Consider the following 16,946-nt stretch of genomic DNA (forward strand, 5'->3'; position numbering starts at 1 on the left):
AAACTGTTTTGAAATTCTGCTTTCTTCAAAAAGGCTTTTATTTTGGCTTGCATAGAGGATCCTGTGTTTCACGGGTACAACGAAGCCTTGCCAAAGTGCTTCACAAGTTGAAGACTGGCCAGGGAGTACCACCAGTGGTAAGAGAGCTTTAGTCAAACCAAAAGGCAATTCTCTACGAAAAATTAAACATATAATTATCCAATGAACACAATAGCATAGTATTTACTCTCAAATAATTATTTATTTTACTGCAAGTACAAAGATTAGAATGGACTGCAACTTGCTTTGTTTAACGAGCCAACTTCTTTTTCTGCCCTCTCTCTTCTACAAGGCTTTTAACTTGACCATCTATATCCAGTTTGTCTTATAGTCTTATCTTTGTCCCTGTATCTTGCTGTGTTGACCATCACTTAAAAAAGAGCCACACACTTTCAAATCCCAGCTATAAACTAATTTCTGCTATATCCTCCACCACCAAGGAAAGTACAAGGTAATTTTTTCTAATAATTACCCACTAATTATTTTTTGTATGTAAGGATCAGGACATTACACACTTTAATAAGTAAATGCATGGAAACCTCTACAGCTACCTTTTGTAATACCTTTGAAGACTAACCTTTTATAACCATCACCTGCCCTCTACTTCAAAGCGTGCACTCTCTGAGGCTGACCCAGTGTTGCTGTTTGTTTTGTGAGTCGCCTGGCAGAGATGTCTGAGCAATGGAGAATGAAAACAACAAGAAAGCATCTTCACCGGGTATCCCAAATTAGCTGGAGAGTTATCAGAAGACTATTCAGAATGACAGCAGCGGTGGCACGTGGATCACCTACGGCCAAGGAACTAGAAACTGAGAAGATGCTAGCCCTCTTCATTTACAGTAAAAACAGATTCTAGAATATTTTACAGGTTAAGATTAAGATTAATACACTTGTTTTGAAATTGAAGGGAGTCTTCATAACTAAACACATAGCATTAACAAAGAAGTCACAGTACCAAGAGCTGAAGTAACCTGAAGTAATTAGCTGAAATACTCTCTCATGGGTGAAGGTAGAAAAAACACTGTTTAGTAGTTTTCTTCCACCGTTTTCACTGCTCCTTATTTCAGCTTATAAGGAGCCCAGTCTCTTCTGCGACTACAGATGAACAAATAACAGAAACATGTTCCATTAAAAGTTGCATGCCAAAACCTACATGCAATTAAGCTTGACCAAACAGTTTCTAAGGCCTTGAACATATTTGCTTTCCTGACAAAACTTCTGCAAACAAAAGCTCCTTCTATAAGTAAGGTACGCGTGCCTCTGGTACACGTCCATCAAAAAGATTCCTTCCTCAAGAGATAAAAGCGAGTTTCTCTCTCTCCTCTGACCGATCAGGCAGCAATACGCCATTTTTACATGATGGAAACCACACAAACACATTCCCGGGCAAGAGGAGACAAGAAGAAATTTCCTGTGTTCACTGCTCCCTCACCTCCCCTGAACCAGAATTAAGCCAATACAGAAACTTTCAATTCAGGCTCCTCTTGGACCTTAACAAAACCCCAAAAGTCTGTAGGTATGCAAATGCAAACCGTTCTGCCATATGAAATGTTGTACTTGAAAGTGAGAAAATGCATTTCAGTGATGGTGACGATAACTTGCAATGCTTCTCTAATACTAGTGACCATCTGAGATCCATTTCTCCATCATAGTTAATAAAATAAATAAAAAGAGCTTGATTCTTTCACATTAGCTTTGAATCAAACTTTGCTGCAATTTCTTTTGTCCTCATTACGTTGTCATCTAACAAGTTCTGTGAGGAACACGGTAATTTAGGCAGAGCTTAGGTTAGATGGCTACACCAAGCACCACGGTACAGCTCTTGGAAAGGGAAGGATGGGTAAAGGAGAAAGCTGTGACATGATGTTACTCCAGCAGGTCACAGTCACAGGTGCCTACAACACATGCTCCAGATGCACCGTGGTGGGGGACAGCTCTGGGTCAGTGCTTGCAGTATTAGCAGAAGAGGCTGCTGTTCCCATGGCCTCGGTGTTGAGCCAACCCAGCACACCTTATTGTGCAGACCCACCTCTGATCAAGTAAAACGAAGGGAAGCTGTGTACTACCTGAACCAGTGGACTCCTTTCTTCTTCACAGGCTACACTCCCCAGGAAGAAGCATTCACTGTTTTTTGACCTACTTCTACATAAGCATTTTCACTTATGTGCTCATACTTGAGCTGCTTGAGGGAACCAATCCTTTGTCTTTTATACTCCTCATGAATTGTTATGTTCAGTTTGTATTTCTATTTAGACAGTTTTTCAAGCTGTTGCACTTTTTCACTGTAAAATTCATCCTGTGGGAAAGGATATACAGCAAAGGCTAAAAAAAAGTGCTAAGAAGTGAACTTATTTCATGTATGTCCTGGTTTCGGCTGGGATAGAATTAATTTTCTTTCCGGTAGCTGATATAGTGGTCTGTTTTGGATTTAGTATAATAATACTGTTGATAACACACTGATGTTTTAGTTGTTGCTAAGCAGTGCTTACACTGGTCAAGGACTTTTCAGCTTCCCATGCTTTGCTGGGCGCACAAGAAGCTGGGAGGGGGCACAGCCAGGACAGCTGACCCCAACTGGCCAAAGGGCTATTCCAGACCATATGGCATCATGCTCAGTACAGAAACTGGGGGGAGCTGGCTGGGGGGCAGTGATCACTGCTTGGGGACAGGCTGGGCATCGGTCGGTGGGTGGTGAGCGGTTGCATCACTTGTTTTTTCTTGGGTTTTGTTCCTCTCTCTCTCGTTGTTTTCCTTTTCATTATAAATAATAATAATAATTATTATTATTATTTTATTTCAATTATTAAAGTGTTCTTATCTCAACCCATGAGTTTTCTTACATTCTTTTCACATTCTCTCCCCCATCCCACTGGGGGGGGAGGGTGAGCGAGCGGCTGCCTGGTGCTTAGTTGCCAACTGGGGCTAAACCACGACAATGTACTAAGTTCATTCTTAAGATTAAGATTTCCTCTCCTCAGCCCTGTTTCAGTTCAAATTCAAGTTCAGTGAAGATTTCACAACTGCTCAGATTAAGCTCCGGTTTGAGACTGGATTTTGAATCCTCTTTGGATTCAGATTCTTCTTGGTTTTTACCTTGCCCAGCTTCTGCTGCCTTCTCTGCCCTTTCACTGCAATGCGCCATTGTGTAAATACACTTTCTGAGGAAACCAAAAAGCACCAGCCCTTCAGTCCAGCTTTTCTCCTGATAAAACTCACGCTGTCCAATAAAGGAAGAAGGTTTATCAAGCAACTTTGGCAGACACCTAACACAGCATACGCATGGAATGCCTGCCTTAGTTTATCTTGAGGGTCTGAATTAGCTGACAGCAGCTACTGTGCATTCATGGCTCATGCTATACCCAAGCAAGCAAAGCTTGGGAACGCTTGCTTGGGTACCATGTCTGGTGCCATCAGTCCCTGGATTCATAGATTTAAAATCCTATCCAATCAATTAAAAAGAATACTGAACAGAAAATAGAAGTAATTTACAAATGCAGCCACATCATTTTGGTGATGATCACCACCCTAGACTGACCACACCACCTGGATAACTGGAGATTTCTGTATAGATTATTTAATAACTAAACAAACTAGCTTGTTGAATACATTCACAAATTATTCAAACAGTATCAGAGAAGACTGAATTAAACTAAGGAATTTGGTCACAGCTCAAAGAGGAAAATGCTTTGGAAAGAGAAAATGTTGTTTATAAAAAAGAAAAGTATCCTTTTGCAAGAGAATTTTTTTTCCTCTTGAAGGAATGAAAACACTGCAATGAAATGGCAAATACTAGTAAATCACCAGTGCTAAGTGACTTTTGTATGATTTCTCAACAGCAGTCAACATTCAATACAAGAGGTGAGCTCAGATTTCCAAGAATAAGATGTCCTGCACAGGCAAAGTGAGTGTTTTGAAGGACGAGCATAGCAGAGGAGCATCGTTACTGATGCATCTTATTCTGAGCTTATTCAATCTGGGTGGGTGTGCCTTCTGCATAACCATATGATGTGTGATCTTACAGTTACATTACCCATGCCAAAATCAGTAACAAAACGTCTTAAATTAACTGATCTTTTTAGAGCAAAAGTAGGTTTTAAGTAATGGTGCTGAATATAGTATATGCAAATACATGTGCCAGCTTATTTCAAGAGAATTTCAGCCCTTCTTATATATTATTCTTATGAAGCTTTTACTAAAATTTCAAATTGCTTGATGAAAAACCACCAAATGTTAAATTCCTAAGAGTTCATAATAATATTTTTCCCTGTGATTGCACAACCTGGTCACGTATAGAAGTAGTCAGATACTGGTCTAGATTAAAGACCTACCATGATTTTATTCATCTTTTCAGATACCTCTACATACAGTGTTCCATGCTTGCTAAAGCTTAACAATGGTAGATTGCTTGATTGATTTAGCAAATCAAATTAATTGCTTCTATAAAATTTCTGTCTGATATTTTCCTTAGTTTTGCTTCTTGGAGGAGGTTATCATAGATCTACAGAAGTTAAAAGCAGCTTTCACTGGATGTGACCTTTTCAAAACCACACATAGGAATGTCCACATGGGGCCAGATCAAAACTCTATCTAGCCCAGGATCCCATCCTCCCGTGCAACCCCAAGTGGTTGCCTAAGGAAGAGTAAAAATAGAGCAGGCAAGATGCTTCTCCCTTGGGGACATCCCAGGCTAGATGTAGTTTCCCCGTATTAAGTAACTCTAAGAGATTTTCCTTCTGTGAACGTCTCCACTACACCTTGAACTCAAGAAAACTTTTAGCATCCACAGCATCTGTTGACAAGGAAGCCTACTGCCCCTTCGTTTGGTTCATTGATTATTCATATAACATGGGACATGGCAACTAGTTGAAACACTTCATCCATGCCATCTGCTAGGGTTTTTTTGTTTATTTGTTTGTTTTAAGGTTGCTACTTTGTGCACCTCTGCTCTTCATCCACCATCTCTCTTTCAGGCTCAGGACTCCTAGCACATTTAAGTAAACTTGCAGCACCAGCTATTCCTACTTTTGGTCAGAGAAATGCCATGAGGATTAAGATCTTCCAGTTCCATAGATTTGATTTTGGGGGAATCTGGGGAGGGCGAAGAAAGGGAAAGCAATCAAAGTCCAAAGCTTCAGATGGTATTTACACCACCGGCAAATTCCAGATTTCCTGCAGCAGCACAGTGATGTGCCGTTGTTTTTCCTATTCCTAATACTTCTTACCAATGCTTGGGTTTTGTTTCTGGGTGGGTTTTTGGGAGGGATGTTGGGGGGTTTTTTTTGGTTTGTTTTTTTTTCTTGTTGGTTTTGTTTTCTTTTTTCTTGGACTGGCACTGAACACTGAATAGATGCCATCAAAAACCTCTCACAAAACTCCTAACCCTGTTAACTCAGACCTGAGCACTATCAGCTGTTCCAGAACTCATCATTTTATACACGAAATTGGAATTGTCCTTATTTTCCTGTTCTTACTTAAGTAACCCAAGTCTTTCTTCTATTTCATACATAAACAAGAACACAGTTTCTGAAAAATTAACCTGCAAACGACTATTAAAAGCTGTTTACTAGAGTAGTTGACACTGGTAAATTTGAACAGATTAGGATTAGTTTGTGGAATTGTGCAGTAATTCCTTAACTGCACAGATCTGCACAGTGATGAAAATACATTACATCTTCAAGTCAAACCATACATAAATATACTGTGCCTTCTGTTAACTTGGGCATTTTTAGCTAGTGTTTTACCAAGTACATCCCTCACCCCAGAAGAAGATCACAGCTGAGAGACTCTTACAAACATCAGGTCACAGAGTTAAAAAGAATACATTACTGCACCATAAACCTGACAAGCATATTTCAGCGTTTATTCACAGGGCACAAGTGGCTGTCTGTAATTTAATAGCCTTTGCAAAAGCAGAAGTATTTTGAACTTAGCCTCCCTTTCCCCGCCCCAGTTAAATATTTTATCATATAACGCATTGGAATCCACGTCAGTTGATGCATATCTGTACATACTGGGTTCAAAGGTGTGTACATGTTTACATTTGCAGGACATTTTTTCTAGAAGGGAAAGGAAAGAGGAAGTATCATCTGCATTAGTCAACCTTCTTAACTCCAGTCCCAGCAATCGGCCACAGCAGCTTTCAAAATTTTTCTTTCTGAGTCAGTTTCTGATACCATGCTCCCTCCCAAGGAGACGGGAGTGCGGGGAGGGTGCAGTTTATATGCTGGAGGGTAGGGCTGCTGGGATGACTGGCTCTGCAGAAACCTCATGACATTCAAGGAGGACAAAGTCCGAGTCCTGCCCCTGGGGTGGACCTAACCCCTGCGATGGCAGAGCTGGGTGGGGAGCCAGGCCTGGGGGTCCTGCTGGGCTGAACATCAGCCAGCAACAGACCCCGGCAATGTCAGCCAACAGCACCCGGGGCTGTATGAAATGGAGCGTGGCCAGAAGGCTGATGGACCTGATCATCCCCCCTTTCCTCAGCGCTCATTATGCCACATCTACAATGCTGCTGTCTCCAGTTTGGTGCCCCCCAGTACAGGAGAAATACTGGTAAACTGGAGCAAGCTGAGTGGAGACCACCAGGATGGTCGGGCTGGAGATCCTGAGCTTGATCATCCAGCTTGATCAGCCTGGAGAAGAGTCCTCCAGTTGAGTTTTGTTTTGTTGTTGTTGGGTTTTTTCCTTTTGTTTCTTAAAGACAACAGATCTCTATCATTTAAAAGAAACATGAAGAGATCATGCTTTTGTGTGGTTAAGCTTGGCTGCTATCTAGCACTCTTCATTCCTCCCCCCCTGCCCCTTCTTGTCTTCTAACCATGTGGCAGGACATGATTTCAGTTAACTGGTTTCAGTGACAAGATGACAACAACCCTGCAACCCTCTTGACATGCGCTATATAAAAATATTTGAATTGGTTATTGCATTATCAATTATGTTCTGTAGTAGTCACAGCAGAAAACCTGTTAATGCTACTTTGAAGGATATGGTGAGTGCTCCAATTAAGCAGTGATAACAGTTAGAGTTGAAATCTCTGAAAGGGGTGTAAAAATAGCATTAATCACAGCTCAGGAATAAAAATGGCCAAAATCAGGGTTTTGTATGAAGTACAGAACTGTCAATACACTGTTCAGCTTTACTTTCCCTATTTACAGAGTATGGTTAACAAACTCCTGTATCCATGGAAAACTTCAAGAAGCCAGCTTCCTCCCAGTATTTAAATATAGGAGCTCTTCCTATTGAGTTGTCTGTCTACAGAAAAGCTAAGTGAACTTCAGCAATTTAGTGGTAAAATACAATTAAAAATATTAAGATAGTGAACTTGCATACCTGTTCTGTCTAATTGATATCAAGGTAACACAAGCTTATTCTTTTTAGAAGTCCTTCAACTTCCAACCTCAGACGCAAGCACTTTTTTTGCATGGAAAAAAAAAATCACCACCAAAAAAATGCAAGTTTTCTTTTCTTTCTTTCGTAACTCACTGCTACTCATCCAAATTGCTTTCCTCTCTCTACTGCATTGTTTTATAAACTGCATTTAATCCTGGGATGTTAGGGGATTGATGTGGATGCTTAAAATGAATACAGGTGCCTAAGGTTTAGGTGGATTCCCATGGGAATCCTAAAAGGTTAGAGACACTTCTCTTAACACAAAGCAAAAGAGCATTGAAAAAGTATTGCAAAGGCTTTCAGTAATAATGGTTTTGTACCCTCTCAAAAAGTTATTCCAGAGAGACTTTTAAAATGTATGTAATAGGGTCAAAAATGAGGACTTTGAACAAACCACCACCTTTCAGCAGAAAGCTACTGTAACCTCCTTCAGCAAATCATTCAGTTGTGTAGCATAACTATTTAAATTCCAATATAAGGCTATAGATCTGTGTCACCAGAGATACCTGAATTGCTCTTGATCCAACTAACACACACTAATGTCATTTTTTTCCAAATTTGTTCAGACTCCTCCTGTACACTTGTAGGTACAGGTATACAACTCCAGAAGCTTTTCATTCTTACAGCAGAATCATCTCACAAAAATAGATAAATGGTAAAATCAAACACTAGCAAGAGTATAATAGGTAAGTGTAAGTTATTAGCTGTTAAATTACTCAACAGAAAAAAAATGAACAAATCTCAAATATTTCTCTTAATGACCAGAAACTTCACAGATAAAGTAGAGAGATTAAATAGCACCAGACCCAACACTTCATAGACACACTGGAGAGTTGGAGGTAAATTTCTTGCAGGTATGGTCCAAAGTCTGGAACATATTTTATTGCCTACAATGGTTTTATTGGAATGATTTAAAGCTTATGCAAATTAGTGACGAGTGTGAATATTTTACACTAAGCACAACAGTTTCACAAGACTGATAAAATACAGTCTATTTTAATTTTCTTTACCCCTGCATAACTGTCATTAGTATGAATAAAAAAGTTAAACATGCGAAATGTATGATCTTGAAATTAGTTATATCCTAAACAAAATAAATACAGCAATTTCAATGTTTAGAATACGACTATGCCAAGGAAGATTAGCTGTTGTAAATATTACCCACTTCTATGAAAATGCCCATAGCAAAAAGAAAATTTCCACACTTACAAAGTCGTAGGAACATTTCTAGAGTCACTCTGAAGTGAGGGTGCTGCACTTTTCCATTTCAAGGGAACTGTCACTAGGAAACTCAGTTACCGCAATAAAAGCCTATTACAACCACATGTGTAAGAAATGTTATTTCCCTGGATATAAGGAAAAAAAAAGCAGCATTCATTGCTCTAATTAAATTTTGGTTAAATGGTTTGCATTTCAGCTTTCAAGACCCACAAAATGCTGTCTTTTATTCCTCTCATCTCAGTTTGAATTCAAAGATAGTTTCTTAGACCTTTATGCCCAAGCCTTTGGGGTGATTGACTCTTCAGTCACACAGGTATAAGCTGGAGACCTTACACAGCTATAAGTTTTGGCCTAACTACCATAGTACTTCTTGCACTGAAGCACTTGGCTTTCATCCAGTCCACAACTTTCTATTCTACACAAAATAAAAAGGCAGGAAAGGGTGGTTCCATGCTGTGTGTTTTGTTTTGTTTTTGTTTTTTTTTCTTTTTTTGAAGCCAAATTAGAACTAGGTTTTTCAAATCATTAAAATGCGTGTTTCTTGGAAAAAATCAGCACAGCAAATTCAGGTTCAGCTCCATCATGCACTCTCATTATACGCATGAAATTCTTGAGCAAAAAACATTTAAATAAGATATAGTAACTCTGCAAATACATTAGACATGGAAGAAGACCTAAGTATGAATTCAGTATTATCAACAGCAAACACCAGTACTGACCTACCTGTCCACAAATTGACTTGCATTCTCTTTTTTTTTTTTTTTTGAAAAAAGTCTCCATTTTCAGGGTATTTGATTCTGCCTCCTTTGAACAAAATATGGCAGTTCTTCTTGAAGCACAAAATGGGATACAAGTCCCAAAAGAGTATCTCATCATTACACCTCAAGCTTCCAGGTAAGTTGCATGCCAGACAGTTCAAAGAGCTAAGCGTTACTGGCAAAGCAATCCTAAAAAATTCCCCCAAAGACTGAGATGTGGTACTGCTTTCCCAATTAAAGCTCTCAAAACCCCAAATTTCTAAGAGTGCTGACAACAATCCTCCACTCAAAAAGACCATCTTTTCAGTGGTTTCTATGCAGATTGCTTTCTTCAGTGATCTATTTGGCAGTGGTAACATTCATAACATAGACTAGAAATTTCACTTTGCCTTCACTGACCCTGCAGAAGAAAGCATCCTGAGCAGGAAACAGGAAACCTGGCATATTCCCCACGACTAGACAGGAAGAACATGAAAGTCATGAGAAACCATCAACTTTTAAAAAATGTTAAAAAAAAATCTCTTTTCTAATTAGAAACTAAAGTCTACAGTTATTTTCCCACCACATGAAGAACAGGAAGTTGCTAAAGGACTGAATGTAACATTGGAAAAAGCTACCTCTGCATTCAACCCTTCTCTGCTACTGTTTCACTGCTATTTTCAGGAACTCTTATTATATCTGCACATTTAGTGGCTGCACCCAAAAAGACAAGTGAGGCAATTTCATCACTAAAAGGAGGTGCTGGTGTTATTGTAATCTGAATTATGGGATAAAGAAGGTAGGTACTAGAGGATGCTTTGTATTTGGCTTAACTTGGTGCTAGAAGGCTTCCTTTCAACAACCCCTAAAAGGAGACGGGTGCTTAGTCAGGAACAACAGTTGGGATATAGCAGATAGTGATTCTGTACATATGTTTAAAATAGTTTATGTTGGTATGATAGATATACTGGTTCATTCTTATTTAATCATAAGAAAACCCCATGAAATGTATCTTGCTCCCCACGGATGAAGAGCTGCAGAACATATGCTTACGACTGCATCACTTAGCAACTATTCCATTTTATCAAGCTTTATTTTAAACACATCTAATCCCTGAACAACTTTTTTTGTGATATTTTAAATTCAGAAAGTATTATCTCTGAACTGAAATAGAGAGCCTGTCTCAAAAATTCAGCTTCTGAAATGCTTGAACACAAGGATGAACGTGACAGATAACAGTTGTTACTTCTCTCCAGTTGGCTCTAGTTATATAGAGCTTTATGCTACGGAAAGCATGGCATTCAAATTTTTCCAGGGTTGTTTTTTGCTTTAGGAAATTATGAAAAATAATTGAGCTAAAGGAGCATTAAATTGCTAAGTTAAAATTACCCAAAAGATAGAAATGCCAGGGCTAGATTGAGAGCTCCATTACTTCATCTCATATATGTGCTCAATCCCACTTCAGCAAGACTTCTCTGGCAGGGTTTTCTGTTTGCTTCATAAGATTTACACTTCATTTAGCTTACAGGATCGATAATGAATACAAGAAATAGCACAGAGCAGCAAAAAGTTGAAGGCCTTATCCAAATACCAAGCTTTGCAAGGTGCTGAGATACTTCCAGCTATCTTTGGAGACAATTTTTGAGTTTCATTCAAGACCTACTCTAAATATAACCCTGTAGTAATAATATTAATAGAAGCCAAATATTTTAATTTGATATTTTATTGAAGAATGAAATTAATATAGTAAAACTTCAACATTAGGACTCAAGGGCTTATGGTAGCTTTAAAAAAGTTTGCTATTTAGGATTAAGGCAGTGAATTGTTTCATAATTTTTTTGCGTGGTTTAATATTTTCATCTATTAACCCACCATTGTTTGAATTTATTATTAGTATTTAATGAGATTCTTTAAGTGGATAACTCAATTTTACAAAATTAGATTTTTTTTTTCAGATGGAAGAATTAATTTGCTCGAAAAAGACAAGACAAATTTTAATTATGCCATCAGTCCAATTGTTCAGGCTGCCTCCTTTAAAATTGATAACTGGGATAACAAATTCCATCAGAATTGAAACTCTCACTTTTAACTCCATGGCATGATTTTACTAAGAACCCTTCCACAGCTGGGAACAACTGGGTGTGTCACCTCTAAAGAGCTCGGTAAGGAAGTGCTTAACATTTTTAAATAGTAACCGTGCTGACAACTGAGAGTCACTAAGCTCATATTACATTCTTACTTTGATAGAACTAAAAAAGAATCAAATGAAATATTAAGACAACCTTGCATTAGTATTAAAAAAAAAAAAACAACAAAACCCCAAGCTGCGGGGCTTTAAAATAACATCTACTCTGATTAAAAATAATAAAATCCTAGGCTAAAAAAATCAAATATACTGAAAGAACTGAAGAGGGACACATATGCATTTACACAAATAACTAGCCACAAAACAAGAAGATATGCACGAGTGCTGGACACGGTATGTGAGGAATAAATCCATCTGGATAATCTTTATTGGAACACATGACACATTACTGTACTATACCATTGAGCAATAACTTCTGCAGATTTACAGAAAGACTGAACTATAAATCTCAGACATTAATCCACACTCCCATTTTCATTGGCAGAAAAGAAACCATCCATGTCAGTATATTTTTCCACATCACCCGACAACTAATCTCATTGCTGATCTGGCAAAGCATAAAGTTTGCAAGGCTTTGAAGAGCAACCAGTAATTTTAACCAGCCCTCTTCGCACAAACTTCTAAACAATAAAATTTTAAGGAGCTTTTTCTTTGCAAAAAGGATAATCACATAATCACTTGGAACAGAGTCTGGATATTTAAGAGGATTCTTGCCTCTCCTGTCCCAGATACTAGTAGTGATTAGAGAGGAGGGTTTCACATTATGCCTGTGCATCATCTCAGCTGCAATAAAAAAAACCAAAATACAACTGAAAGTTGCAACCTCATTACCAGATCGGAAGATTATTTCTTAGTACAGCTTCTGGCAAGCCATGAGTAACAGAGGGTCTTTACCTTAACTCAGGTGACACAAGAACATTACACTACGTACAAATAAAGAGTTTGGTATTTCTTAATGGCTTGACATTATTGCTGATGAGACAGAAAGATAGCGTGCTATCAGTAAAGGTACAGTGAAAGGCAGCCAGCACACTCAGAAACGAGGTACGAGGAGAAAATAACTTTTCCTGCTGGGAAGGGAGCCTGCCCAGGCGGGACAGAACAGCGATCTGAGATGCCAACAGCCTGATTTCCCACAAGGCAAGGAGGAGGAGGTGCCACATGCAACTGCCAGGCAGCAGAGACAGGAGGAACAGAGGGAACACCTCTTCATCATCCTCAGATGGGAGGCGTTCCTCCTGCAGGACCCTCCCAGCACCAGAGGCATCAGAGTGATTAGACAAGGCTACAGAAGGCCAAGTGTGGCAGGGACAGAGATGCGACCACCCAGCCAGTGTCAGAGACTGGTTTTGCTCTGACGTAAGATGACAACTCTCATGTCCTCCTTAGCAATAGAAGTAGACCCACCCTTTTAGTGGTACCTTCCTCTTATCTATTTTCCACATACAAGGAAAATCAGGCATTTTCTTATGCCCAGCAGTACACGCATGTATCCTACCAGCACACTGTTCTCAGCCATCTCAGCCTGAAAAGCTGACTGTTTAAGCAACAGTTTATTTAATCTGTTTTGGGTAGATAAAACACACGCGCTAACGGTGGTGCAACAGCAGAACACAGCAATACTGCCGAGGTGTCAAAATACACGCTGCTTCAGGCACACGTTAATGTTATCCTGTACAACCTATCGCAGATGGTTTAAGATGTGGGCAATTAGCCTCAGGTGATGGCGGCAAAATGAATTTGCTTAGGAATGTTAGAAAGCCAAAAATGAAATGCAATCTTCTATAAAAATCAGCATATAAAAAAAGTTTTCCCTCTTTGTGACAAGAAATTATTCACTTTTAATGCTGAGTCCAAGGTTAACAGAGGATAATGCAAAAGCAAGACATGAAACAGTATCCTTTTTCTGAGGCCTGACGTCCTACAAGTTTTGAAGAAATTTGCAATTCAGCTTGAATGTATGAAATAGGTAATTTCTATTAATTAATAATAATAAAAAGAAAGATCAGATAAAGTTCCTGATCAGACAGCATTTCTCTCCTGACACACATATGACTCTGGAAATCCCCTGAAGACCAGCTTGCCCTCTGGGTAATAAGTGACACACAATAAACTTCTCAATCGAGAGAGTTATCTTTGTATAACTTATTTCCTTCATTTCTTGGAATACACCTTACCTCCCGTCCCGCCCCAAACTCCTAAACATGTCAAAATGTGCTAGCATAGTTAGGTTACTACTTTACAGCGTGCTCAGATACAGAAGTTTTGAATTACTCTGTAAGCATTTTACACACACTGTGGAACTGTCATATGATACGCAACATGTTTCAAACTTATATTGAAACAAATTAAAAGAGCATGGCTATACTGCTGGCAGCTCTTTCGACTTTAACCCAGACTCCTTGCATTGCTGTCCATAAGAAGTGCTCAACATTTAAATCTGGGGTTTTGAAAAACACTAATTAATCCATTGCCGAGGAGGTATGATGTAAAACCCCCATCATTGCCTTATGATGACTTCAGATTCCAGCCTTACTCTGCTCCCGGAGCTGGGAAGGGAGCCAGCAGAGCTGAAAAGACCCAAAAAAGCCCCGGTTACAGACCCACTGGATGAATTTCATGGCTGACCTCACTTGGGCACCGCGGTTATCGTAGGGACGAGTTGGACAACATACCTTGCACAACAGTTTGCTAACTCGACCTCCCCGGGGTTTCAGCTTGTCGCTATTGACGCTGCTGAAGACCAGCTCCTGGCAGCCTCCAACCCTTCCCAGCTATACCCTTGGAGCAAACCTTCACCCAAGTAACTTTAGCAAGGGTTTTGTGGATAATCAAAGAGTGGCAGAGGTTACCAACCCTCCAGCTTTCGGCGTGACATAGGAACCAGCGGGGAGAATACTGGTGCCCTGGAAAAGCGCCAAGTCCGTAAACATCACATTAGTGAGAAATTATGTTTCGGGTATGAGTCAAAGGCTGGAAAATGTGTTGCCATCTCAAGTATCAGACCGCAAAACGGTATGAACTTTTATTCTGAAACCAAGCAGAGAGTACGTCAACACGCTACCACCCAATCCACCTACAAGAGATTTCTTTCTAATGAAAGCAGTTATGTGTCATTTCACAGTATTTTTTTTCCCTTGTATTTACAGAAGGATTACTGCCTATTCCTCTTTGATAAAACTGATAAATTAAGACAAGAATCAATTCTTAACATTTAACCTGACAGGTTGCTAGCAAAACTCACTAAAGCTTTTCTTTTTTTTGGAGACTCAACAATAAATTCACCCTTTGTACCGACACAATAAAAACAGCTAATACTGTAACAAAGCAGGATGCCCCAAGATGATCATTTTTCCACAACACATTTATCTTAAAACACCTGTTAAGTGTCTATATACTAACTGAAGCGCCACCTCAATTTCTCAGAAACTAGTAATAAAACTTGTGTTAGGAGACACAGCAGTCCTGAAATTTGACAATCCACTAATTATATTTCAGAACCAAACCACGGCTATTTCACAGGAAAACTCTCTTCTCTGTAAACATGACAATTACCCTTTGTGCAATTCAATACCTGGTTTCTACTCACACACACACACACCCCCCTTGACAGGAGATTTGACATACAGTGAGAAACACCTGATTAAAATTCAGAGTGGCAAGACCAGTGGTCCTTTAGGAACCCCCGTAGGAACACCGAGCCTCAGAGCCATTCAGATAAGTATCAGAAGTACCACTTGCAGATTCTACATCAGTAATGTCAAAGCATAAAGGGGAGTGATGCTTTCGATAGCATTTAACAGTTAATTTTGCTCCAAGTTTAAAATAACCTGAACAGCTTCCGTCTCATATATTAAATGCTGTAAAAATTCATTAACAATTAGTTTGCTTGTAAGACATAATGCTACTTCATTTTTTAAATTAAAATTGTGCAAATCTTATCTACCAGCCTTAACAATGCTTAAACCCTCACCACAGTATTCAGAACTGCTCGTACCAGATTAAAAGAAGAATTTTCCATAGGCAAACATTAAAAACAAAAAAAAAAAAAGGACTGTGAAACAGCTTAGAGTGAGAAAGGGAGGGAAAAAGCAAAACCACAAAACTCACTAACTCACTTGACTGTAACTCGATTGGACAAATCCTGAAGATCTCCTGGGTGAAAAAGCTGAGCTTCTTTCAGTCCAATATTTTCGCACGCTTTCAGAAAAACATTTATATTATCCTGTGAAGAGAAGTAGAAAGCAGTTGCTTAGTTAAAAGCACAAAGCAGGTTTTGCAAGATGATTAGTGTGAGCCTCTAAATGTCAAAGTCCAGCTCATGGAAATAATACTGAAAAAGCAATCTTCTGGATCATAAACGCAGATTGTTTCTCCTGCACGCTGGCAGACTGGTTTGCGATCTCAGTGACTGAGGGTACGTTAAAGATTACCTGGCATAAGGCAGTGGCGAGCCAGTAGGCAGCAATCTCCACTTTGATGTCAGCTCTGCTCAGCAAACAAACGCCCTCTTCCCAGCTTTGCACGACAAGCCTCACCTCTTGCCTTTAAAAATAACTCCAGCTACTGACATTCACCACCCAGAAACTCTTGGCAGGGGAGGAAGAAGAGGAGGGACGCACTGTTTCTATGCTCACAGACCGATGAGGGAATACTGCACCTGGAGTCTGGGTTTGGTTGCTGAGCAAAGCTCCAGAGAGACAGAAACCAAATCGTATTCAGCTCTGCTGCTTCCTTACTTGGGGGGTTTTCTCTCCTTTGCGTTCCTCCCCTTCCTCTCCACCCCCCCAGCTCACACCAATATATAACAAAATATAGGTGCGGTGTATTACAGCACCCACTCGCTGCACCTGCTGCAGATCAACTGAATAGCAAGAGCAAGGTTAAAAAAAAAAATCCAACGATATAGAGAGAGATTATACAACTTGTGATCTCTTTCCACTTCATAAACAATAGGCAATAGGCAAGAAATTCCTTCTCGTTAAGGCGGAATGCTATCAACAACAAAAGAATGTGCCCTCTTGCGCACTTGCTCCCTTCGGCTGGAAGCCACAGGAAAAGGTACACAAAGTTACTTAATTCATAAGCTACGCACAGCCCTGTCATTTGAAGGGTTTGTAAGTCAAGGTACTGGCATCAGAGTTTCACGGTACAGAAAAGCGCCGCTTCAGCAATTTAATATACTTTATACTTTTTTTTTTTTTAACATATACTCACTGGATGTAACAATTATTCCATCATTTAAAATTTATTTTTTAAAAAATCCACAAAGAAAACAGCAGCTGCTTCTAATATAGACTTTAAAAAGTAAAACAAATACTTTAAAAATCTAAAGCAAACCCAAGAATCCCCCCAACCTTCTGTTTCGAAGGTCCCTAGGATTCTAGTATTTCTTATCAGTCTGTAAACATGGC

At 39.4% G+C, this 16,946-nt stretch overlaps 1 protein-coding gene across 11 annotated transcripts in view; it reads right to left on the reverse strand.

The window, feature by feature from the left end:
* The window catches only part of LMO7 (LIM domain 7), a 136,223-nt gene that overhangs the window by 59,755 nt on the left and 59,522 nt on the right, over nucleotides 1–16,946 (reverse strand). For 10 of the 11 annotated variants that reach the window (XM_072850054.1, XM_072850048.1, XM_072850052.1 and 7 more), the window contains one exon: nucleotides 15,651–15,757. Coding sequence is in view for 2 of the 11 variants with exons in the window: in XM_072850048.1 (XP_072706149.1) it covers nucleotides 15,651–15,757 (107 nt within the window). In the remaining 9 variants the exon portion in view is untranslated. Of the gene's footprint in view, nucleotides 1–15,650; nucleotides 15,758–15,965; nucleotides 15,985–16,946 lie in introns of those variants that run through there. The other variant, XM_072850053.1, reaches the window with a different exon arrangement.

The sequence above is a fragment of the Ciconia boyciana genome, chromosome 1, assembly GCF_034638445.1.
Source record: "Ciconia boyciana chromosome 1, ASM3463844v1, whole genome shotgun sequence".
Lineage (NCBI taxonomy): Eukaryota > Metazoa > Chordata > Aves > Ciconiiformes > Ciconiidae > Ciconia > Ciconia boyciana.